At 49.0% G+C, this 23,907-nt stretch overlaps 1 protein-coding gene across 7 annotated transcripts in view; it reads left to right on the top strand.

Annotated features, from left to right (window-relative positions):
• TTC7B (tetratricopeptide repeat domain 7B) overlaps window positions 1-23,907 on the top strand; it is a 254,266-nt gene that overhangs the window by 24,966 nt on the left and 205,393 nt on the right. For 6 of the 7 annotated variants that reach the window (XM_042944076.1, XM_042944086.1, XM_042944078.1 and 3 more), the window contains exon 3: window positions 4,305-4,473. In XM_042944076.1, coding sequence (XP_042800010.1) covers window positions 4,305-4,473 — 169 coding nt within the window. The remainder of the gene's footprint in view (window positions 1-4,304; window positions 4,474-23,907) is intronic. The other variant, XM_042944081.1, reaches the window with a different exon arrangement.

Raw genomic sequence — 23,907 nt, 5'->3', positions numbered from 1 at the left:
CCCACCCCAAGAGACCATGTTTTCCTCGACTTTACCTTCTGTATCTGTTTTGGAAACCTGTGCCTATTCCCAAATTGCTGTGTGGCCCCAAGGAGATCATTTCCCTCCCTGGGGCTTAGCTTCTCTTGGTTTGAAAGGGGCGGGCTGTTGGAGGGGTGAGCTTGGACCCTCCCAGCTCCAGTATATTCCAAGCCTGCGAGCTTTCATTCTGAGATGTCCTTTCCTCCCTGTTATCTGATCACCTCCTTGGCCCCGGAGCAGTTGAGGGCGTGGGCAGCATTTGAATACGTGAGTGTTAGTGTTCATCAGTTATGTGGCTGCAGGCTTCTGGAAACCCTGGCAGAAAGCCTCCTTTCAAAATGGCCTTTGTGTATGTCTGTCTCCAGTGGACATAGCCCCAGGCCCCTCAGAGGCTGGCTTGAGAGCATTCACTTTAATATAGGAAGTGCAGTTTACTAAGCACTTGGTGCTGCAGGTGGGGCTTTAAAAACACATGTTCTCTCTTTCCTTGTTGCTTTCCAGGGGCCATGATACACTTTTCTTCAAAGTCAGCTCATGATACTAGCAGGTGTTCATCAGTGCGAAGGGGTAGAAGGACAGTGGACACGAGGGGCCACGCTTCACAGTGGCAGCCGTCAGATTCAAGCACTACTCCAAGAGGCGTGAGGATGTGGCTGTGTGTTAGGGGAGAAAGGCTGAGGATCCCGCTCCAGGCCTGACATCTGGCTAGTTTCTTTCCCCCCTCCCAGACCCCTAACTTCATGGTGAAAAGTTGACCTTTTGTGTTACCAGGTGCTGCTGGGTTTTGCTCTCCACCCTCTACAACCCAGTGTAGTGGTAAGAACACGGAATTTCAAGTTAGAATGCCTGAGTTTGTGTTTCAGTTCTGGATTTATGAGCTGTGTGACTCGGCAAAGTTACTTAACCTCTCTGAGCTTCACGCTGCTCATCTGTAAGCATATAGTTAGCTCAGGGTTGTTTTGAGGCCCGGACGTGGAAGTTCTTTCACAGCCACACAGCACCAGGGACCTGTCATTTGTTGCTGTTTTACTGGTACTGGTTCTACCTGGAGGAATGTTCTCCTCCTACCATTTTGTAGCTTCCTCTACCCTATACAGAGTGTTCCAGAGTCACACAACTTTTGTACGGGAAACTTCCTCTCTTCTTGACCTTAAGTCGGTTTGTCTCCTGGTTGGGAGCTTGCTAAAGCCCAGTGCAGACAAGGTACCCACAAAACACACGTGGACTGACGCAGGAAGGACCAGAGCAAGGAGGCGATGTGGCGTGGCGGAAAGAGCCTGACCTGGGAGTCAGGAGCCCTGCTTCTGATTCAAGTCAAGAGAACTGTGTTTATCAAGGGCAAGGCCACGCCCCAACACCGTGGGGGAGGTGATCTCCGTCCGCCTGCGGCCGATTGGACTCACCCAGCAAGGCTGTTCCCTGCATCCAAACTGTGCCTTTCTGCTTGTAATTCTCTTCAGGCTCCTACATCTTTTCCATCTGGCCTCGTAGTCTACTTTTCTTTTTGAAAAAAAAAAAAAAAAAACTTACACTTTTTTTCAAGCTGAATATTAAAAATCTTCTTCTGTTGGTAAAAAATATATAACACAAAATTTAGTGTTATAGCCATTTTTAAGTATACAGTTTCAGTGGCATGGAGTGCGTTCACACTGTTGTGCAACCATCTCCACTGGCCGTCTCCAGAACCTTTTCATTGTCCCAGGATGAAGCGCTAAGCCTCTTAGACACCAGCTTCCGCCGCCCCTCCCCCTTGCTTTTAAGCCAGTGGTCTCGGTGCCGGAGGGCTTGAGGTAGGAAGGAAGACAGCCTAGTCGGCCAGGAAGCCTTTCCTCTGGGTGGAGAACCCAGCGGTGGGTGCTTTTGTCATCGCTCTTTTTCTCTTAAGTCTGCTTTGATTTCTGCGTTTGCAGATGTAATTCTAATTTCTTGCATTGGTGCCCCCCCGCCCCCGGACTGCCCCCACTTAAAACTCTTTTGTTCCCCCCTTTTTTTTTTTTAATTTCTTTTAACGTTTATTTTTGAGACAGAGAGATACAGAGCATGAATAGGGGAGGGGCAGAGCGAGAGGGAGACACAGAATCCGAAGCAGGCTCCAGGCTCCGAGCTGTCAGCACAGAGCCTGACGCGGGGCTCGAACCCACGAACCGTGAGATCATGACCTGAGCTGAAGTCGGACGCTTAACCGACGGAGCCACCCAGGCGCCCCTAGAGCATGACACTCTTGATCTCAGGGTTGTGGGTTCAAGCCCCACATTGGGCGTGGAGCCTACTTAAAAAAGAATAATAGTGAACTTAAATGAAAAAGAAACCCCTTTGTTCCCTTCACTTCCTGTGCCCATTTTGCCATCTCTCCAGTGCTGCCTGTTGCCCCTGTTCCCTTTTGAGAAATAACGTTATGATTTCACTTATATGTGGAATCTAAAAAACAACAAATGAGTAAACAGACAAACAAAAAGTAGAAACAGACTCATAAATACCGAGAACAAACTGATGGGTGCCAGAGGGGAGGGGAGGGAGGGGTGGGTAAAATGGGTGAAGGGGAGCGGGAGATACGAGCTGCCAGTTTTGGACTGAAGAAGTCATGGGGGTAAAAGGCACAGCCTAGGGAACACATTAATGGTATCCTAAGAGCATCCTATGGTGACAGACGGTAGTGACACTTGTAGTGCGCACAGCCTAGTTTACGGAGTTGTCCAATCACCATGTTATACACTGGAAACTAATGTAACATTGTGTGCCAACTGTACTCGAAGAAAAAAGAAAGAAATACGTGGAAGCTGACCATCCTGGCGGACAGCTGCTTTGCCATGCTCTGGCAGGTGACCTGTGCATTGCCCACCCCCTCCCAGCTGCAGGCTGCGGGACAGTGCAGCTTCCTGGCGAGCTCCTGTATGCTGGCGAAGCTAGCCTCGCGTAGCTTGGGTTCCAGGGAGAAGGCCTGCGCCAGGGTATAAATCTGCTTCCTTCTATAGATGGCTGGGTCGTCTCTTCTTTTCCTGCTGAGGAGTGGTGGCCTGGAAGAAGGGCAGGGGGTGGGGTGGGTGTGGACTGGGGGAGCCAAGTGCTCCTGGCTGGAGAGGAATGAGGGCCCATCAGACGACTGTTAGAGCTTGCAGCCTCTGTGGAGGCGACCAGGGCTCAGTCACCTTGACAAGGAGAATGGCTCAGTGGGAAAAGTTTGCCCCTGGAAAGAAAAGTCCTGGGTTTTGCACTAATTTGTTTATTATTATTTTAAAATGTTTATTTATTTATTTTGGGGAGAGAGAGAGAGAGAGAGAGAGAGAGAGAGAATGCATGCACATGCACGGGGGTAGGGGCAGAGAGACGGAGAGAGAGAATCCTAAGCAGGCCCCGCATTGTCAGCACAGAGCCTGACATAGAGCCTGATCCCATGAACTGTGGGATCATGACCTGAGCCAAAATCAAGAGTCAAATGCTTAACCAACTGAGTCACCCAGGTGCCCTGCACCAATTTAGAAAGCCTCTCTCCTGGAGTCCTTTGGGTTACGGTCTTGTGGCATACCCCCTGTGCAATGGGCAGGACCTACCCGGATGTCCTTTTTTGAGACAGGTGCTTGTATGTTTTTGTTCATAAAGTGTCCCTTCCATTCTGGGCCCAGCATAGCCAAGCACAGGGGCCAGAGGGGAGCCTCAGTGTTCTGTTCTGTTCTGTTTTGTTTTGTTTTACAGCAGCTTTATTGAAATGTAATTCATGTGCCATATAATTCTCCCATTTAAAATGTCCGATTCAGTGGGGTTTTTTTTGTATATTCAGAGACTCGTGCAGTCATTACCCTTAGTTTAGAACATTTTCAACACCCCCCAAAATAAACCCGTACCCATTAGCAGTCACCTGCCATCCTCCCACCCACCGGCCCCAGGCAAACGGTAATCTACCTCCTGCCTCTATAGGTTTGACCATTCAGGCCATTTCACATAAATGGAAGCATTAAATATGTAGCCATTTGTGATTGGCTTTTTCACTTGCCGTAAGGTTTCTGAGGTTCGTCTGTGTTGTGGCGTGGGCCAGTACTTCATTTCTCACTCTGGCTGAGGATTATTCCACCGCGAGGCTAGCCCACATTTTCCTTATCCGTTCCTCAGTCGATGGGCATTTGGGTTGTTTCCACTTCGGGGCCGTCGTGAACACCCTGCTTTGCACGTTCAAGTGTGGGTTCTGTGTAGAGAGCCTCAAGGCTTTGCAGCAGCAGGTGGAGGGCCCCCGAGGGAGCGTGACTCAGAGCATCGTCAGAAAACGTTTCTCTCTCTCCTTTTCCTTCTAGTCAGAGTTCCTACAAGAATCCAGTCTGATCATGGCCAAGTTGAATTACGTGGAAGGAGATTATAAGGAGGCTCTCAACATCTATGCCCGGGGGGGCCTCGATGATCTGCCGCTGACCGCCGTCCCTCCTTACAGGCTGCGCCTGATTGCGGAAGCCTACGCTACCAAAGGTGAGCCCGAGCCTTCCCTCCCCAGAGGCCGTCCCCAGGGCCACGCTGCCCTGCGTGGAGCCTGCAGGCCGACCCGTGCCCTGGACTGGCAGTCCCCAGCAAGGCCTCGGGGTGGAGCCCACCACGTGCATTGCATAGTTCAGGCCCAGCCACACTCTGCTTCCTCAGAGCCTCCGGTCTGCAGTTCTCACCAAAACAAGGAAAGGCCGAACACGGAAAGGGTGCTGATAACTAATCTGCAAGGAAAGCAGGGGTTTATGGGGTAATGGGGATCCTGCACAGCACATGCAGGGAGTCTTGTCATAGGGCCACGTGGCCACGTGGCTGACCTGTCGTATTCATTGATGCCGCCTCTGGGCTAATTAAGGCTGATCGGTCCCTGCGGATGGCCATCCCTGGCACAGTCAGTCATCCGGTGTTTAGCTGTGTGCCTGGGGGCTGTAGGGGTAGAAGCAAGTATAAATCACCCCAGTTGCCAGGAAGGAGTTTGTAACCAAATGTGTGAGAATGCAGTCTCAGAGAGGGAAAAATGCCAGAGGCAGGACACATACATTATTTGACCTTTCCAAGCTGCTACTTCCTCATCTGTGAAATGGGTATGATCATATTCGCTTCACAGATGTATTCTAAGGATTCAGTCAAATAATGTATGCAGAACACCACAGTACCTGGCCTATGAAGTGCTTATTAAATAACATTTTAAAAGATCAGCCCCAAACAAGGCAGCAAACGTTAAAAGTCGGGCACGGCTAACAGCTTTTTGGAGACAACAGAGGTCGCACAGACCCGCAGGGCCAGGAAGGCTTCCTGGAGGAGGAGGGACACTTTGAATTCCAAAGGCCTTGGGAGGAAGGGGACCATTTGAAGCTGCTCCTCTCCCTCCTGCCACCTACTGTCCAAACCGTGCATGTGATGGACTGTGGCTGGGCACAGGGGCCACCAGAACGGCGGCGAGCTGGTCATCTGTGTGCTGCTGGCTGTCTGACTGGTTGTCCTATGCGATATTGAACAAAGACCTGGCCCGAGGCACACTTATGAGCTTTGTGACAGGGGTGACATAGTCACCCAGTTCCCTGGGGAGCCTCGAGTGCTGCCAGGTTCATCTACTTAATCTTCTCTACATCCGTGCGGGCTGGGAAAGGATGTCGTCTGTCTGGCCAGGGCGTTCTGGTGGTTTGCTGCCCGCTTCTTCGTGGTGCCCACTCCGTCACCTCACATCACCTCACGTGGCTTAGGCTTATGGGAGCTCGTGTGTGATTTGGGGCCAGGAACGATATTCTCCAGTGAGAACAAAGCTTCCTCTGGCAGTTTCCAGTCACCTGGGGGCTGGTGGATTTAGCCAGGGGTGTTTGCTAGCTGGGGGTGGGGGATGGCTCTGAGGCCTGCTTCGCAGCAACAGCTCAGGTCCTCGCATTGGCTCCAAGACAGGCTGGTGGGGCAGACCATCTGCAGGTGGCACTGCCAGCAGAGTCTCGTGGCTGCAGGTGGGCAAGGAGGACAGAAGACTTGGTCCCTGAGTTGTCCTGGGTGACATGTGGTGAGCAGTGGGCCCCTAGCCATGGTGCTGAGGTACTTTGCTCTTTTAAAAAAAATTTTTTTTAATGTGTATTTATTTGTGTGTGTGTGTGAGAGAGAGAGAGAGAGAGAGAGAGAGAAAGAAAGAAAGAGCGTGCACGCGGCAGAGAGAGAGACGGAGACACAGAATCCCAAGCAGGCTCCAGGCTCTGAGCTGTCAGCACAGAGCCTGATGTGAGGCTCAGACCCATGAACCCTGAGAATCATGACCTGAACTGAAATCGGTCACTTAACCGACGGAGCCACCCAGGCACCCTGAGGCACTTGGCTCTTGAGACACGCTGCCCGGCTCACGGGAGACCGGGCCCTGGCTAGCTTCTGACTTCCGTGGGCACATTCAGTGTCACACGTGTATGGGAGAGGGAAGGGTCACTTTTGCCAGTGGAGGCCCCCAGCCCTGAGAACCTGCGTCGGCCACGTGAGAGGCAGTGTGGACCACCAGTGCTTAGCCATCTTTCTGGGTCCAATGCCTACCTCCATCATGTACTGGCTCTGCACCCTTGTGCAAATTCTTAATGGCTCTGTACCTCAGTTTCCCCATCTGTCAAGCTCTCCTTGGGTTGTCATGAGGATTACATGAGATAGTATATAGAAAATGCTTAAAACAGTGCCTGGCACATAATGAACATGACACAACTCTTGGCTTACAAGCTAAGTGTTTAATGGGGGGACCACAAGAAGTGACTATGAGTGGCAGAAAAGTTGCCCCTTTAGTTCTTGGAGATGCCCAAAGACAGGCCAGTTTCTCTAAGGAGTTCAAGAGGCTCTTGGTCTTAATTCTGTGTAGCAATACTCTTTGGTTCTTCTTTCTTCATCAAGGTCCTTGAGAAGTTTTTAGGAGAGATTGCGGACAAATGTTCGATGAACGCAAAATATACGGAGGACTCACCGCTCCGTGCGAACCGCTAACCTGCAGGCCCTGGAGACGGGGTTGGTGTGGTCAGCTCCGTGTTTCCAGTGCTTTTGAATTAGCTGCTGACATTTCCAGATTGGGACCATCCAGTTAATTCCAGCTCTGTTGGGAAGAAGGAAAGAGCGGTCCCCTCACTGCCCCCGGGCAGGCCCTGGCTGGAGCTGAGCACAGCAGCCCCTGGGACACCCCTCCCCTGTGCCACCTGCGTGCTGCTGCAGGTGGAGGAATTCCCTTTCACAGGTCACCTAAACTGGTCCATGGCTTCCGGAGGCCTGACTTGAGCCGGGCTGCCAGCCAGAGCCTGGAAATGTCCATGAACTTCCATATCTGCTTCTCCAGCCATTGCTGGGAGCGCTTCCCCTGACGGGCTGATGTTAGCCTTGGCTTATTGGGAATCAGAAGCCAAAATCATTCAGTTATCAGTTACGGCTTTAGTGTCTCTTAAATCCTGCAAACCTCTAATTTACAGACCAAGGAAGTGAGACTGGGCGAGGTTACTGGAATGTTACCGATGCCTACTTGTGCCAGGCTCTGTGCCCCTCATTTGGGTATCAGCCAGTCTTCACAACCACCCTATGAGGTAGGCTCTGTTATTCTTTCCATTTTAGAGATGAGAAAACTGAGGCACAGGGAGGTTAGATAAGCTGCCCAGGGTCCCAAAGCCAGGAAGTGGCTGAGCTAAGACTTGAACGCAGAGACCGGTGCTGGAGCCCATGCTCTCCTACTGAGCGGCAGAAGGGGGACTCAGTCTGAAGCGTGAACAGCTCCAGAGCCCATGTTCTTAATCATGCTGCTCTGCTGGCATGTGGGTCAGAGGATGCTTGGGCCAGGTAGGGTCTCCTCATGTAGAAGACATTCAGATCACTGGAGAATACCCGTGATTTGTATATACACCCCTCTTTGCAGACTCACCTTCCTTGTTCCTCCACCTTAATTCCTTCTCCTTGCCTAGAGTTTTACCTGTAGATTTTGTGCCTCAAGCTCACACCTCCCATCTTCTCTGACCCCTTCTGGGACTCACACGTTCAGAGTTAATCAGGTTCACTGCTGTCCTTGCGTGGTAGATTAGCAGACTGCCTGAAAATCATAGTAGTGTTAGCTGTCCTATGATCAGACACCCCCACCAGTCCATGAGCTCCTCTGAAGGAAGAGCTCTTTGTTTGTTTGCGAGCCTCAGCACTTACCACGGTATTTGGCACATGATTGGTGCTCAGTTATTGAGTGAAATTTATAAAAGTTCCCTTGCTTGGATTTTTACTGAGATGCCCGTCGTGTAGCTCAGGTGATTCCCGGTGCCTTGGCTCATAGCCGGTCACAGTGAGATGCGTTTTGTTTGTAGGCAACATATTGGGCATATTTTAGTGATTCAGGGTCATATCCTTCCAATCATGGGAAGTACCTATGAGAGCATATGCTGGCATCACACCATGACAGAGCCGGACATGGATCTCTTTCCAAAAGGTTGTACGTTTCAGTTCACTTCCATGATCAGAGAGTTCCTAAGTGGATCTCACCTCCCCCTCATCCCCTTAACTCCTTCCTTCATTTCTTAAACCGAAGCAGACAAATAGAGGGTGGGAAGAGAGGGAATTGAGAAACACTTTAGCTTCTGATAGCATTGGTTTAATCCAGTGAGTAGACATCTTTGTTCTGGGATACAGCTTGAGGTTTCAGGTGAAATCTCCAGGACACCAAATGGCCACAGATGTTTCTTTCCCAAACGGGAAGGCTTGGGAACAGTGGACACATGGCCACTGTCTATTTTGGGACTTAGATCTGCTGGACACGGGGTGACTTTCTGCAGATGGGACAGTGAAGCTGGAAGTGGCTTGCCTTCCTGGATGTGGACTTTATAGACAGCCTTGGCATGTACCTTTTCATCCTACAGGGACCAAACACGCACTGGCTCCCGTCTGAGAGAAGCCCTGTAATATTCCAACTGGTCACAGCTGGTGGGGCAGCTGTGTTCCCTGAGGTTACCGTTTCTCCCCAGGCACTAGGGTGTCGTCCTCATCTCTGTGATTGAAGCCGGCTTGCTGATGTGTTGCAGCTCCTGCAAAGGGGAAGAGAGAGAGATGTCTGGGTGAGCACAAGGAGCACGCCTCGCTTCTGCTGACAGTCCATTGGTGAGACGTTGCTATAGGACCATAGTCACCTGGGAAAAACAAGACCAGGGGCACACGTCAGCCTCTGATTAGACATGTCCAGTAGAGTGTGGTCTCTCACCCAGCTGGAAGTGGCCGAAAGAAGTAGCCTGCTCTCGGGTGAATGGAAGGGGACGTGCAAGACTGAGGCTTTGGTGCCCAAGAGGAGGGACATAATGGACCCGGAGACTGGCGTGGTATTACACTTCCTTTCTAGATTGCGTGGTATCAGGCAGAGAAGGATTGGTTGCAAAGGGCAAACGGGGCCCTCATACAAATGTTCTGTGTTCCAGTGGGGGAGACTGTGCCAGCGTGGCTCAGGGACTTGCCTGATGACACCCAGTAAACTGGAGGGAGGGCCAGGATGAGGTAGGAGACCTGCCCGTCAGGCTGCACGGCCTCTGTGCCCAGGTAGAGAAGGTGGCACCCTGTGGGGGAGCTCTCTGGAGCCACATTCTCTCTTCCTCCTTTGCTCCTGGTTTCAAATTGTTCCTCTGATGCATTGGTTAAGAGCCTGGGGCTTTTGAAGCCCGACTGCCCAGATCTGATCTCCAGCTTTGTCTCTTATCAGCTATAAGATCTTTGGCCAGTTGCTTTCACGTCACTGGGGCTCCGTTTTTTCCTCTATAAAATAGAGATAATAATAGTATCTGCATTGTAGGGTTATCGTAGGGAAAGAGTGAATACCTGTAAAGCTCTTAGCACAGCACCTGGCAGAGCAACAAAGTTTAGCTATTTTTGTTCTTGGGTGTGACCTCAGATGGATAGACCTCTCCAGAAGCCCCAGGTAACATCCAGCTATGGAGAGAGGGAATCGTTGCCTTAGTATATCTGCCTTGTCTGGCAGAGGGTTTGGGCCCAGGAGTGGGACCTGGGAACAGTATATTAGAGGGAAATCTCTAGGGGCAGATCAAGCCAAAGATCTGAGGCCTGGAGTGCCCCATAAAGAGGAAAAGGTGTTGATGGTGTTGGAGGAGGGCAGTACCCGGTGGCCAGGGGCAGATGGATAGGTTACCCTAAGGGGATTGCTTGAGGGTGGGGCCCAAGACTAGTCCATTTGCCCCTCACCAGTCTTGCCCAAGGCTGACCCAGAGGGTTAGAGGTCTTTGGAATTGGGCCCACATTCATGGTTTTATCACAAAGGACCATTCACCTTGGAATGGATCAGTTGATTCAAGTAGTGTTCCTGTAAGAGGCAGAACAATTCACACATTCATCTGACAGCTGTCTTTGTAAGGAACATGCTAAATACGTTGGCTGATGAGAGGAGAGATAGCTGAGGAGAAACCATCTCTTGGTTCGGCTCCCAGGAGGAGGGCTTGTCTCTTCTGATTGGACACCCCTTCCTGACCGGAGGTCGAAGGTCGGAGGCTGATCCCTAAAGACCTCCCCTTCTCTAGAATCTGCAGAGCTCGTGGGCCCCTTGGTCTTTCCAGAAGCGCAGGTGTGATGAATAGCACGAGAATCATATAATGACTTCCCCTTGGAAAATGTTACATCCTCTTTTGCCTGCCTCCAGTAAAGCTGGCCCTAGGGTTCTCTTTCCACTGTCCGTGTGCGTTCTGAGTGTCTCCATCTCAGGGGTCAGCGTCAGGGAAGGAACGAAGACACCTGCCTTGTGCAGTGGGCAGTACGAAGGGGCAAGGGAGCTCTCAAGAGAGGCTTTCCAGAACCACCACCTGTCTTCCGCAACTGATAAGCACTAGTCTGTAAATAGAGAACCCGTCTCCAAAAGGTTTGGATCCCAGCCCTGTTCTCCCCAGCTTGAAACCCAGTGTCTTCACACACCCGCCGACTTCAGCTCAGCATAAGCGGTTGTTAGGCCAAGAGACTTAAACATTCTCTACGAATGTTTTCGGAAGAGGCACCTGGGGATTGCCCACTGTCTCCTGTGGGCCTCCTACCAGAGCAAATTTAGATAAGTCAGCATAACGGATGCAGTCCATTGATGAGGGGCTTTTTATCAAGTGTTGCTCGGGTGTGACTTCTCCACACTTGGCTCAGTCCTGGGCATCTGGGTGGCATGGAAAAAGGCTTGGAACAAGTTGAGTTGGAAATTCTTCAGACGGTGGGTGGTTATGGCTTGAGGACCGTCATACCCCCCAAAAGGCTGCCGTGTTAAGCAGGGGTTGCCTCTGTGGAATGTAAAAGATACAGAATGAAGGCATATCGGCTCTTCTCCCTAGGGGCTGATTCTAACAGCACTGTATGTCAAGGCGAGGCCAGACCCTCGACCAGGTGACTTGAGGCATTCGTTTCCTACACGGTGGTTTACTTTTCTGCTTTGAAGCGTGTTTTCCCATCGTGGAATATTGGCTCCCAGGAGCAGCCCCAGCTTCCCCCAGGAAAGTGGAAACATGTTCACTGGGGGCTTTCAGCTTTCAGGATGCTGTGGGCTCCATCCTTGGAGATGTTAGTTTGCTGGTCCCGGGGCAGCCCGGGTGTGGTGGGTTGGCTGCAGGCTGGCCATGCCCTGCCAGTGCTGAAGGCCTCCGCGGTCACACTCACGTAGGGGGCCCCCTGCCCTCTTCAGGCGGGGGGGCTGAAGTCTTCTGAGCCCTTTGCTCGGCCTCAGGCACAGGGGCGGTGACCAGGGCTTGGGGTGAGGCCACTCGTGTACTTGGTGGGAGAGAGTGTCACCGAAGAGATGTGATGGTCACCGGGGACATGGGAGTAGGGAAGGGGCAGACCAGTGGCAGAGGGTCCCTGTCCTCTGCTCTACCCCGCCCCAGCAGTAAACAAATGTGTTTTGTTCACAGAGAGGATGGGAGGCGGCAGTGCAAATCCTAGTCAGCAACTCAACTCCACCCCACAAGGCTTTCGGGAGGTGGGGCCAAGCCCCTGCCCCCAGGGACATGCAGAAGGGAAGCAGTGTAAGGGGAGGTGAGGCCCCCAGCCAAGCTGGAGGCTCATTTTGGAGTTCTGCTAAGATCTGTGTCTTCTGAAAGACAACTTTCAGTTGTCGGTGAAAGAAAACCCAACCCAGGCCGACCTCAGCGGCAGCCGCATTCAGGCCTCAGAGATAGGTGCTTTCTCTCCATTTCTCAGCTTACCGTCCTCTGTGTTGGTTCCCATTCCAGGCTCCAGGCGGCTGGGGCGGCTCCAGATTCTTGATTCTCTTAGGTGTAAGTCTCAGAAACCTCGGCCACATTCTCACTGTGTCTCCTTGGCCCTGGTGGATCACATTCCCATCCTTGATGTAGTTACAGGGGCCAGAATCGTGCCCAGGGACTGGCTTAGGCCTTGCATGAAGGCCGTGATGAGGAGGGGTGGTCCCACCGGGAGAATCAGACTTCTATGATAGAAGTCCATAGTGTGGCTCTTCTGAATAGGAGTCCTCTCGTCAAAGAGGCCCAGGGCCCTGAACACCCTTTTCTCCCTGGCAGCGGTCCTTGCAGGGTAGAAGGAACATGAGAGGAGCCACATGGCTGCTCTGTGACGGAGTCTCTGTGGACTGGACTGGAGGGGCCTTCCAACCAGACCATATCAGGTGGGTAAGCGCTGAAGGAATGGGGCATTTTGGAAAAGAACAGTCTCCAGGGGTGGAGGGCCCTTGGGGGAAGAAGGACTTCTCTGTTCTGTCCTCGGGGATGGGGCCAGAGCGGGGCAGTGGAAACTTCACCGAGTCCAACGTTAGGCCCGTATCTGGAAGTCTTTCTACTAGCAGGAGCTACCTCAGGGCTTGGCTGCCCTGAGAGGTGGGGGTTCCCGGTGGGTTAGCATTTATCGAGCCCTGCCCAGAGGCAAGCGTGATGCTTGCTGATTTACCTGTGTGACCACCCCATTCTGGCAGCAGTCCTGTGCTCAGGGATTATCATTCCCTGTGAGTAGTTGAGAGGGTGAATTTCGGAGGTGAAGTGGGATTCACCTCAAGGCCTGTGGACCCCAGAATCCCTACTCTCTCGGCTTTATCGAGCTGCCTTTCAGCTGGAGCATAAACTCATTTAGAGTGGGGTTGTTGTCGACAAGGGTCTGGTGTCAGATAACCTGCGAACCCCTCATTCTGTTCTGTGATTCTTAAACCATTTGATTTAAGTGTCTAAGTCCTACTTGTTTTACCTGCAAAATGGGGATAATAATATTCAGGTGAGAGTCCTGAGAAGGCTGAATTAAGACAAAATGGGAAAATGCTTTGAAGTCTATAAATCGGAGGTCAACAGAAGGAGATTTGTGTAGTCGGACATACACCTGCAGTTGGGGGCGACGGGTGGCTGTGATGGTCTCACCCTCCCCTCCCCAAGGTCCTGTCTAGCATGCTCCTTTCCTTGGGCAGTGAGGTGGGACTTCTGGCTGTCCCTGTGTTTGACCTCCTGCCCCTTCCCCCATCATTTTATTTTACTGTTCTTCTTGTTACAGACAACATACATGTGCATTATATAAAAATCAGAAATACAGACCAGTCAAAAGAACATAAAAATATCCATCACTTGGTCTATCCAGAGCCAACCTCTGTTAACATTTTAGTGCATTTACTTTTAGATCTCTATAATTATCATGTGTGATTTTTTTTTTTTTTTATAAAAATGAGTTTATACCACATACACTGCTTTGTGACCTGCTTTTTCCACTTCAGATCATAAACACTTTTAGCAGCTGTACAGCATTTCATTATATGGGCAAGCTATAATATATTTAACTAAAAAGCCCCTATTTTTGGACATGTAGGTTGTTTTCAGCTTTTTACTGTTACACGTAAAGCTGTGACGAACCACCCTCTCGGCCTGGTCTTTGTGCTTGTCCTTAATGATTTCCCTGGGAGAGATTTCCAGAAGGGGAGTTTCTGGGTCAAAAGAGAAGTATTTCCAGACTGTTCTGCAGAGGGCTGTACCTTTGTGCTTTTTTGTCCATAGAGTAGGGGACCTGCTGCCTCTCCTTCTGGCCCACACTGAATAGAACCCCTTTGACCTAAAAATGAACTTCGATTCTTTGGTTGTGTGTTGAGTGCCGGCTGTTTGGAAAATAAAGAAAAATGTAAAGCAGAAAGTAAAATCAGTCTTCATGCTACCACTTAAGCTAGTTGACCACTGCTAAATATATATATATATATATATATATATATATATATATATACACACACACACATACATATATACACATATATATTACATATATATATAATATAAATATATATTTTTAAATTTATATGTGTCTACATATAGATATTTTATATCTAAATATCTATATCTATATCTATATCTATATATATTTAATATATAAAAAAATAAAAATATATTTATATAATATTTTTAATTTTATTTTGAGAGAGAGAGAGCCCACAAGCAGGGGACAGGGGCAGAGGGAAAGACAGAGAATCCCAAGCAGGCTCCGTGCTCAGTGTGGAGCCTGACGTGGGGCTCAATCCCGTGTGCCTGGGATCATGACCCAAGCCAACATCAAGAGTCGATGCTCAAGTGACTGAACCACCCAGGCGCTCCTATGCTATTTTAAATACAGTTAGAATTACGCTAGATATACTATTTATGGTCTATTTTTTCACTATATGTATATATGTATATGTATAATTATTTTTCCAGGTCATTAAGTATCTTTGAAAAAAGTTTTTAATGACGGCATGGTGGTGTGCCTTATGGGATATTTTTGAGCCACTTTTCCTATGGAACATCTGTATTGTTTCAGTTTTTCATATTACAAATATGGTCTTTGTATAGCTTTTTTGTCTAGCTTATATGGTCTTTGTATAGCTTATATGGTCAAATATAGCTTTTTTTAAAAAAAACAGATTTATTAAGATATAATTCAGATACCATAAAATACAACCTTTTAAAGTTCAGTGGTTTTTAGTACATTCAGAGTTGTGCATTCATCACCCCATCACCAGTGTCACTTCCCATTGCCTAATTCACATCCCCGCCAGCCGAAGTCAACCACTTTGTGTCTCCACTACATTTGCCTGTTCTGGCATTTTATACAAACAGGATCATGTAGTGTGTGATGTTTTGTGTCTGGCTTCTTAGCATGTTTTCAGGGTTTGTCCCTGTTGTAGCATGAATCTGTGCTTCGTTCATATTTTGGCCAAATAATATTCCATTGTATGGATATGTCACGTTTTGCACATTTTATTAATCCATGCATCAGTTGATGGACAAGAGGTTGTTTCCACTTTGGGGCTATCATCAATAATGCTGCTGTGAACATTTGTGCATAAAATTTGGGGGGAATGTGTAGTTTCATGTGTCTTGGGTATACACTTGGGAATGGAATGACTGGATCATGTGACTACTCTGGGTTTCACGTTTCAAGGAACTGCAACTATTTTCTGAAGCGGCTGTACTACTCTAGAGGCTCCCGTTGCTTTACAACTTGTCCGCCGTGAAGCTGACTTTATAATCTGTCCTCTTGATTATAGCCATCCTAGTGGGTATGATGTGGTATGTCACGAAGGCACCCCCCAAAACATAAACGTTTTAAATTTTTGATTAAGTTTGGGACGCCTGGGTGGCTCAGTTGGTTAAGCGTCCGACTTCCGGCTCAGGTCATGGTCTTGCGGTTCGTGGGTTCAAGCCCGTGTCGGGCTCTGTGCTGATAGCTCAGAGCCTGGAGTTTGCTTCGGATTCTGTGTCTCCCTCTCTCTCTGGCCCTCTTCCGCGCACTCTCTCTTTTTCTCTTTCTCAAAAATAAACATTAAAAAATTTAAATTCTGAATAAGTTCAGTGTTTCTTCTACTTTTTTTTTTGGTTGCTTTTATGTTTTTGGTGTTGTAGCTAAGAAATCACTACTTAATTGAGGTCACAAAGATGTATTCCTATGTTTTCTTCTAAGAGTTTTACAGTTTTATCTCTTAGATTTAGATCTATAATCTACTTTGAATTAATTTTTATGGTGTGAGAACTTCATTCTGTTGCATGTGGATATGCAGTTATTACCACAGCATTTGTTGAGAAGACTATTTTTCATTGAGTTGTCTTGATGTCTTTGTTGAAATCGATGAACATGAATGTAAGGGTTTATTTCTGGGTTCTTAATTCTAGTCCACCATTTGTCTATTTATTTCTGTCCTTACGCCAATACCACACTGTCTTTATTACGGTAGCTTTGTATTAAGTTTTGAGATATGGAAGCGTGAGTCTTCCAACTTTGTTCTGTTTTAAGATTATTTTGGCTTTTCTGGGTTCCTTACATTTCCATATACATTTTAGGATCAAGTGGTCAATTACTGGGGAAAAAAATACTGCTGGGAATTTGAGGATTCTGTTGAACCTATAGATCAATTTGGCGAGTATTGCCATCTGATTAATATTGTCTTCCAGTCAATGAACACAGAATGTCTTCTTTAATTTCTTTCAAAAGTGTTCTGTAGGGGTATAGCTCAGTGGTAGAACATTTGACTGTAAAAGTGTTCTGTAATTTTCAGTGTGACTTCCATTCCTTTTCTTAAATTTATTCCTAAGTATTTTCTTCTTTTTGATGCTATCATAACTGGAATAGTTTTCTTAATTTCATTTTCAGAGTGTTCACTGCTAGTGTATAAAAAATACAAGTGTTTTTTTGTATATTGATCTCTTACCTTATAACCTTGCTGAACTGATTTTTTTAGCTCTAATAATTTTTTGGTGTGTACAGATTCTATAGGGTTTTCTCTAGACAAGATCATGTCACCTGTAAAAAGGATAGTTTTACTACTTCCTTTCTACTCTGATGCCTTTTGTTGTTGCTGCTTAATTGCATTGGCTACAACCTCTATTCTAATGTTTAATACAAATGACCAGAACAGAGATCTTCTAAGATAGGGGAAAAGCTTACAGTCTTTCATCATTGGATATGACGTTAGCTGTGGGTTTTTCATAGATGGCGTTTATCAGATTGAAGAAGTTTTCCTTTATTTCTGTTCGTTGTTCGTTGAGTGTTTTTTTATCATGAGAGAATGTTAGGTTTTGTCAAATGCTTTTTTCTAGTGAGATGATCATGTACATTTTTGTGCTTTATTCTTCTAATGTGGCGTATTACATTGATTTTCATACGTTTAATCAGCCTTGTATTCCTGGGATAAATCCCACTTAGGGCATATATACACTCTTTTTATATGTTGCTGGGTTTGATGCACTAATATTTTGTCCAGGATTTTCACTTCTATACTCAGAATGGATATTGGTGTAGTTTTTTTGGTGATGTCTTTGTCTGGTTTTGGTTATCAAGGTAACACTGGTGTTGCAGAGTCAGTTTTGAAGTGTTCCTCCTCTTTTGCTCTTTGGAAGAGTTTCCCAAGTATTGTGTTAATTTTTTAAGCATTTGGTAGAATTCACCGGTAAGCCATCTGAGCTTGAGTTTTTCTTTCTAGGAAATTTTTTGATTTCTCAATTCTGTCTCTTACTACTCTATAGTTTTAAAAGATTTTTAAAATTTAAAATGTATTTTTTATGATTTTATTATTTTTTTTTTCAGAGAGAGAGGGTGCAAGTGAGCGAGAGGCAGAGAAAGGGAGATGGAGAGAGAATCCCATGAGGGGCATAGAGAGAGTGAGAGAGAAGTGGGGCTCACCCGAAGCAGGGCTCGTGCTCACCCAGAGTGGGGCTGGAGCTCACCAACTGTGAGTGAGATCATGACCTGAGCCCAAGTCAGATGCTTAACCTACTGAGCCCCCCAGGTGCCCTGTTTTAATAGATTTTAATTAGCCTTTACTTGTTCTCCACTTCCTTTGACATGGCATTTTTTCATTGGAGCCCCGAGCCTCTTGATCGTGGCAAACAACCCTGGTCAGAAAGGAATGATATTTAGCCATTAAGTTCAGTAATACCTTCAGCAGCAGCCCCCATGTTATATACCCCGTATACCCATTCTACGGTGTGGTCAAGGGAACAGCACTTCCTGTATTTGGCGTTGATTGGCAAAGTCAGCCTGGGGGAGGAGTCCTCTTTTGCCCTGCCAGGAAACTGCCAACCAAGAGTAACTTAAGTTTATAAGTTACTGGCATGGAACGGAGAATGGATTAGAAAGAATTAAAGATTATAGGGAAGGGGACTGGTCAGAGAGGTGAACTGGCTGTGGGCTCTTTCCCTCTTGTTGCTCTACATCCCAGGGCGCCTGACTTCTGCCAGCTGTTTCCAAGATCCTCTAGTCAGTTGGTTGCTGCCTGGGTTTGGCCAACAGGAAGCATTGGCAGGAAATCGGGGAGCAAAAGGAGAGAGAAGCCAGGGTATTTCTCTCTCGCTCGCTCGCTCTTGCTGTCTGCCTCCAGCAGCACTTTTGACAGCAGGTGCCCCAGCTGTGGGGGTCTGACAGACTTCCCCTGAGGTTTTGGCTCCCACAGGGGAGCTTCTGCTGGGTTGCGTCTCCCACCCAGTAGCCCCAGCTTCTGGGCTCTCGTAACTCCATCTCCTCCCTCGGTCCTTTCTGGCCCTCGGGATGTCAGTGGCCTCCTGACGTTTCAGAATTCTTGGACGCCACACCATCCTGTTTGTCTTTTCATCTGTTTCATCCCCTTAAATCTCTTTTTATCTGTAAGAACTAGAGTGATTCTCTTGTCCTACTGGATCCTGACAGATACTGCAAAAACCCGGGTCCCAGCAGGCCCCGGAGACGTGTGTGTTGGGGGGAGTTGCTGTGGGAAGGTGGTTGAGGGAGGAGTCAAGATGACTGGGATTTTCAGCGTCACTCACGGGGCAGAGAATGATGTTGAACCAGGTTAAGGATTACAGGAGGAGAAGCCAGCTTCCCTTGGAGGCGGGGGGAAGATACTGGGTTGGAGGGGAACATGGTGATAACCTCTGTGACCGCAAGGGGGTGCTGTCCAGGGAACCGTTCTAATTCTGGAGCCTTTGCTCAGCACAGGGGTCTTTAGGCTTCGGGTTTGTTGGTCAGGATTTAGGAGCTGATTGTGTATAGAATTTGGTCACAACCCAGCAGTGGCTGAAGCTCACTCGGAGGAACACAGAGCGTGAGGAAAGGCAAGATCTGAAGCTGGAACCCTGGGGGCCCTGGGGATGTACCAGAGAAGCTCTTCCTTCAGGCAGAGCGCTCACCAGGGCTCTGGGAGGAGAGGAGGAGGGAGGCAGGTGACACAGAGCTTTTCCCTGGGGTCTACAGGGTCTAAAACACAGCACTGTACATTTGTGGCAGATTTATATTCTTAAGTAGGCTGAAGTTAAAGTGTGGTGAAAGCAGTCAGTAGACAGTGGCCTGAGTGTCAGGACAAGTCAGTCTGAGGTTTAAAAACTATGGAAAGTTACTGAGGTAATCAAGAGTGGAGCCCCCCACCCCCACCCCCACCCCAAGTTAGCTTTTCCCTTACTGTTGAAGCTCAGGTTCTTGATGAGTGCTTCTGCTGAGCAAAGCAGGTCTAGGCGGGGCCGAGCAGTTTTCCAGATTCTGGAGGCTCTGTCCTGGTCTTGCTGGGGCAGCCCCATATCCTGGTCTGTCCCACCCGTGTGCTGCCCACCTGCCCTCACCCCTGCCAGGCCCACTCCCCACCTCAACTTGTCTTCTCCCTCCAACCAGGGTCTCCTCCTTTTCCCTGTGAGGAGTCCACCCCTGGTGACATGTCAGTGACCATCTCTCCAGCTCTGTTGTCCACTTCAGTCCCTCCTTCCTCTTCTACCTCTATTTATAGTTAGTACCATCCAATTTGGCATTCAGTTTTTGTTTGATGACTTCACACCTGTCACTTGCCTTTCTCAAACTAGATTGTATATTTAACTCATTAAGCTAGCAAATATGTGAGCGCCTGCTCCGGGGTGGCCTCTGAGGGCATGTCATGTCCAAACTGCTTGTTTTGTGTCCCCACATTCACGCAAGGGACAGTACTTGCCACACAGGGCTACTGGCGGTGGGGTGGTTCTTTAAACATTTTCCCCTGTCAACCCTGGGGTGCACCGCTGAAGGTGAACTCTAGCCAAGTAACACAAGTTGCTTAACCCAAAGTGCCGTGTTTCCAGTGTATTCTGAAATCCTCTCCATTCTAGATAAAAATAGATTTTGGTTTGGGCCTGACATGAGACGAATCGTGTCTCTGACTCGTCTTCTACCACATTCAGCTTCAGGTCGGCTCGTCCCAGGCTGTGGACTGTGTTTCAGGTTGTAGGGCTCTAGAAGCCTCTCTCCCGTGGCTCCTTTTCTTTGAAAGCCAGTGACTCTTTGGACGTCCTTAATGCAGGTTTCTCCCCTGCACTGTGCTATGGCTGCTCTATTTTTCACTCTTGGGATTTGGGTGCTTTCTGCTAGGATCTCTTTGGGGCCTACGCGCATACGAAGCTGGCCAGGTTTTAAAAGATCATTTAGTTCATACTCCTGTTGAATATTTTAAAACCAGGACTCCTGACGCCTGAGACCGTGCTCCCTCTGCCACCGCCCATCTCTTGGCTTCCATCATTTCCAAACCATGTCTGGTGTTCATTTTCTTCCCCCAAATGTTCCCGATGCTTCGGGAATGAAAAAAGCATCCACATTTGGAAAGCTCCGAGCTCTGTGGGGGCGGGAGCAGAGCACAGACTGTTCTGTGGAGAAGGAGGGTGTCGGATTGGGCTCCCCAGCCTCTCCCTCACGCTGGGACTGGTGAAGAAGGGCCGCAAGCTGGGGCGGGGCCCGGGCGGGGCCTCCCTGGCCAGGGCCCTGAGCCTTGAATGAGGCAGAGGCCCGCAACTGCCCTACAGGGGACGCGGCAGCCTCACTAGCCAGGGAGAGGGCCTCAGCTTCGGCGAGCGCCTACTGTGTGCCGGCTTCTGGGATCCTAGTAGCAGGTTATTAATGGTAATTACAGCATTAAAGATGATTCCTTCTAAATACCATTCTAAGCCCTTGCCCTTCAGCGCCCTTAATGCTCACAGCAACCCTGTTAGATAGAAGCTGGTTAGGTCCCCATTTAAGAGGAGGGGTGAAGGGTGGGTCCCCCCTACCAGCCCCTGGCCCTTTTTCCCCTGCCTCCTAGACTGGGGCTGGTGCATTGTGTGGGTAGGGACCTCCGGGTCACCTCCAGAGACTGCCCAGGCCGCACTCAAGAGGCCGAGTCCACGCTGGGGTCCTGGGGGTGCCTTGCCTTGGTGCCAAGCCGACTTTGCAGGAGCTTCTGGAAAACTTCCATCTCCCTGAACACAGCACAGACAGCACTCGGGGTTCTTATTTAAGCAGTAGAGTTCTGTGGTTCGGTGAGCACGTTCCAGAACCGGAATTCCACAGACGGCCTCTAGCGAGGCCACCTGCTCAAGGCTCTGTCGCGGGCCATTCCAACAGGGACGGCGGCCAGCGGCCGCGCCAGGGCTTCCAAGCCGAGCCGGCCGCCGCCGCCAGGGGGCGCCGGAGCCGCGTGCTTGCCGGGCTCCCGGGGCCGCGCATGCGCAGGGCGCGCCTCAGCGTCCAGTCTCCGCGCTGGTCCTGCCCGCCTCCGCGGGCCTGCGGCAGGCAGCGGACTCGCGGGGGCAGGCCCTGACGTTTGGGTCGTTCAGAGATTCCACGCGAGGTCAGGGGTCGGAGTAGAGGGGTGAACTTGCCAGGCTTCATTAAGTCCGTGAGCCGCCCGAGGAACTCCAGGCCGGTTTCTGGAAACCCAGCCTCCAGGGGCAAGGGGGCCTCTCTGGCAGGTGCAGATCCAGCCGGGCCTTTGCTGTTGTCCCGCAGGCGTCCGCAGTGCCCAGTACCTGGAGACATTCAGTGCATGCATCGCTTTAAGAAGGAAAGGGATGTACCAGTATGTATGCCGATAGTGGAGGTTTAGCAGGAGTTAACATGCCTTCTTTTTATCACCGACCGAACTCCCCTCCCCAGTTATAATTAGGACTGTAGAAGCCCAAGGAAGATTTTCCTGGAGTAGTGGTTGGTAGATTAATGTACCAGTCTTGAAGTGACAGTGTCTAGGCCTGACCTTTATGAATTGCATATCTGCTAATGACCGTGACCTTCTAGGTATCCCGGAGGTGCGCAGCACAGACAAGTAACCATTGACAGTGTCTCTTCCCTTGCAGAAGAAGTCTCCAGTCCAGTGGGGGGCCCGTGTTCCAGCTACCGGGGACCAGCTCTGGTAGTTAGCTCATCGGAGCAGGGCTCAGGGCTGGCTCTACCGATACCCTCTATGTGACCTTGGGCAGATAACCCTCTGTGTGACCTTGGGCAGATTGGGAACCCTCTCTGAGCATAGATTTTTTCATCTGCAGAGTGAGCAGAGAAGATAGGGGAACTTTCTTTTTTCCTTGAGAAGTTGCTTTCCTCCCTCCCTCCCTCCCTCCCTCCCTTCTTTCCTTCCTTCCTCCTCTTACTATTTTTTGAAGCCTCGAGATCCCTTTGGTACCGGGAAAAAAGTAGTTTTATAGAAAAGTAGATGAGTAGGGGTGCCTGGGTGCTCTCTCTCTCTCTAATAAGTAAACAAATAAGTTACTAATAAATGAACAACTTAAAAATTTTTTAAAAAGAAAAAAAAGGAAAGTCGATGGGTGGAGGAAACAGGGTGATAGAGTTGGGGCTAGGGAAGGCCTTGCTGAGTGCTGGCTTTTGCCAGTGTGCCAAACCCAGAAAAAGTGATGGCTGAGGCCAGGGCCTGGGAGGTTCCTGCATCAGAAGCCTTCCCGCTCCTGATCTCTGGCCTCCTCCCGGCCAGATGTAACCATGCTCCCACTAGCGGGAGGCTGCATGCTCTGTGGCTGCTCATCTCAGGTTGCTAGTCAAAGCTTCCTGTTTATATTTAGATGGTGTGAGAAGTGTAAGAGCCCTTTTATTGCCACTGACCCATATTCATATTTAATGTTGGTTGTGTTAATAGGCTCCTCATCGGTTCTCATTTTGGAAAGCAAGCAGAGACTCAAAGAGACCAAAGAAAGTTTGGGGGCTGGAATCTGAGGCGAAGGTCCACGGAGGTGCTTGTCCTCAGTTTCTCTGTGATACCTATTCTGTCTTAGTCACTGCACTGCTTCCATTGTTTTGAGAATGTCTTTCTCCCCCATTGCACTAGAGGTGAACATCTCGAGGGAGAAGACCATGGCCTGTTTTGTGAAGCCCAGCCCTCAGCAGAGTACTGCCCACAGGTGGTGCTCAGTGAGAATTCTAGAAGTGAAGAAAGGACCAGCACATCTGGTCACTGGCAGCCCGCGCTCCTTGCTGGAGTTGGGGCACCCAGGGCATGCGCTTTGCACTGTGGGGATCCCTTGTCTACTTTTCTTGGGAAGGAAACTAAAGCCGAGACCAGAGTTTACATGGCATCATGAATGCTTGGGGTTGAGGGTGTATGCGTATAATTCTGCGTGGTGGGAATACAGGTGATTCTTCTTCTCAGTGCTTTTCTGCCTTACTCAGATACTTCTAAAAAAGGGTAAAGGTTCGTCATTGTCCCCAAGAAAGGTGCTTGTTGGTAGTAGTAGTTACTGTTTATCAAGGACTTACTTCCCTCTGTGCTAGGCACCCGGCTAAGCCTCAGAATATTCTCGTTTACTTGATGAGGAAATAGAGGCTCCAAGATGTTGAGCAGCTTTCTCAAAGCCACGGAGCTAATAAATGGAGAAGCAAGGGTTAGAGTTGAGGCCTGTGTACTCAGAAGCCCATGTATTTTCATTTCTTAATGTTTTACCTAGCAGTGTGGCAGTTAGATAGTAATGTGATTTTTTTGAAACAAAGACTGAAAGTAATACAACAAAACATAGGATTACCCCATGTTCTGTATCAGTTTTATTCTAGGGATATAGCCAAGAGAATGGAAAACACTTAGGATGAGCGCTGACTCACCGTTGCACAACTGAAAGTAACATAACACTGTTAACTGTCCTGGAATTAAAGTAAAAAAACTTAATGAAAAACAAAACAAAATAAAGAGCAAATGTTAGAACAACAACAAGGAGAAAACGTGTGTCCATACAAAAATCAGTGCATGAC

Source organism: Panthera leo, chromosome B3 (genome assembly GCF_018350215.1).
Source record: "Panthera leo isolate Ple1 chromosome B3, P.leo_Ple1_pat1.1, whole genome shotgun sequence".
Lineage (NCBI taxonomy): Eukaryota > Metazoa > Chordata > Mammalia > Carnivora > Felidae > Panthera > Panthera leo.
Note: the sequence above shows the minus strand (reverse complement) of the source record. Positions and strands in the feature narration are given on the sequence as shown.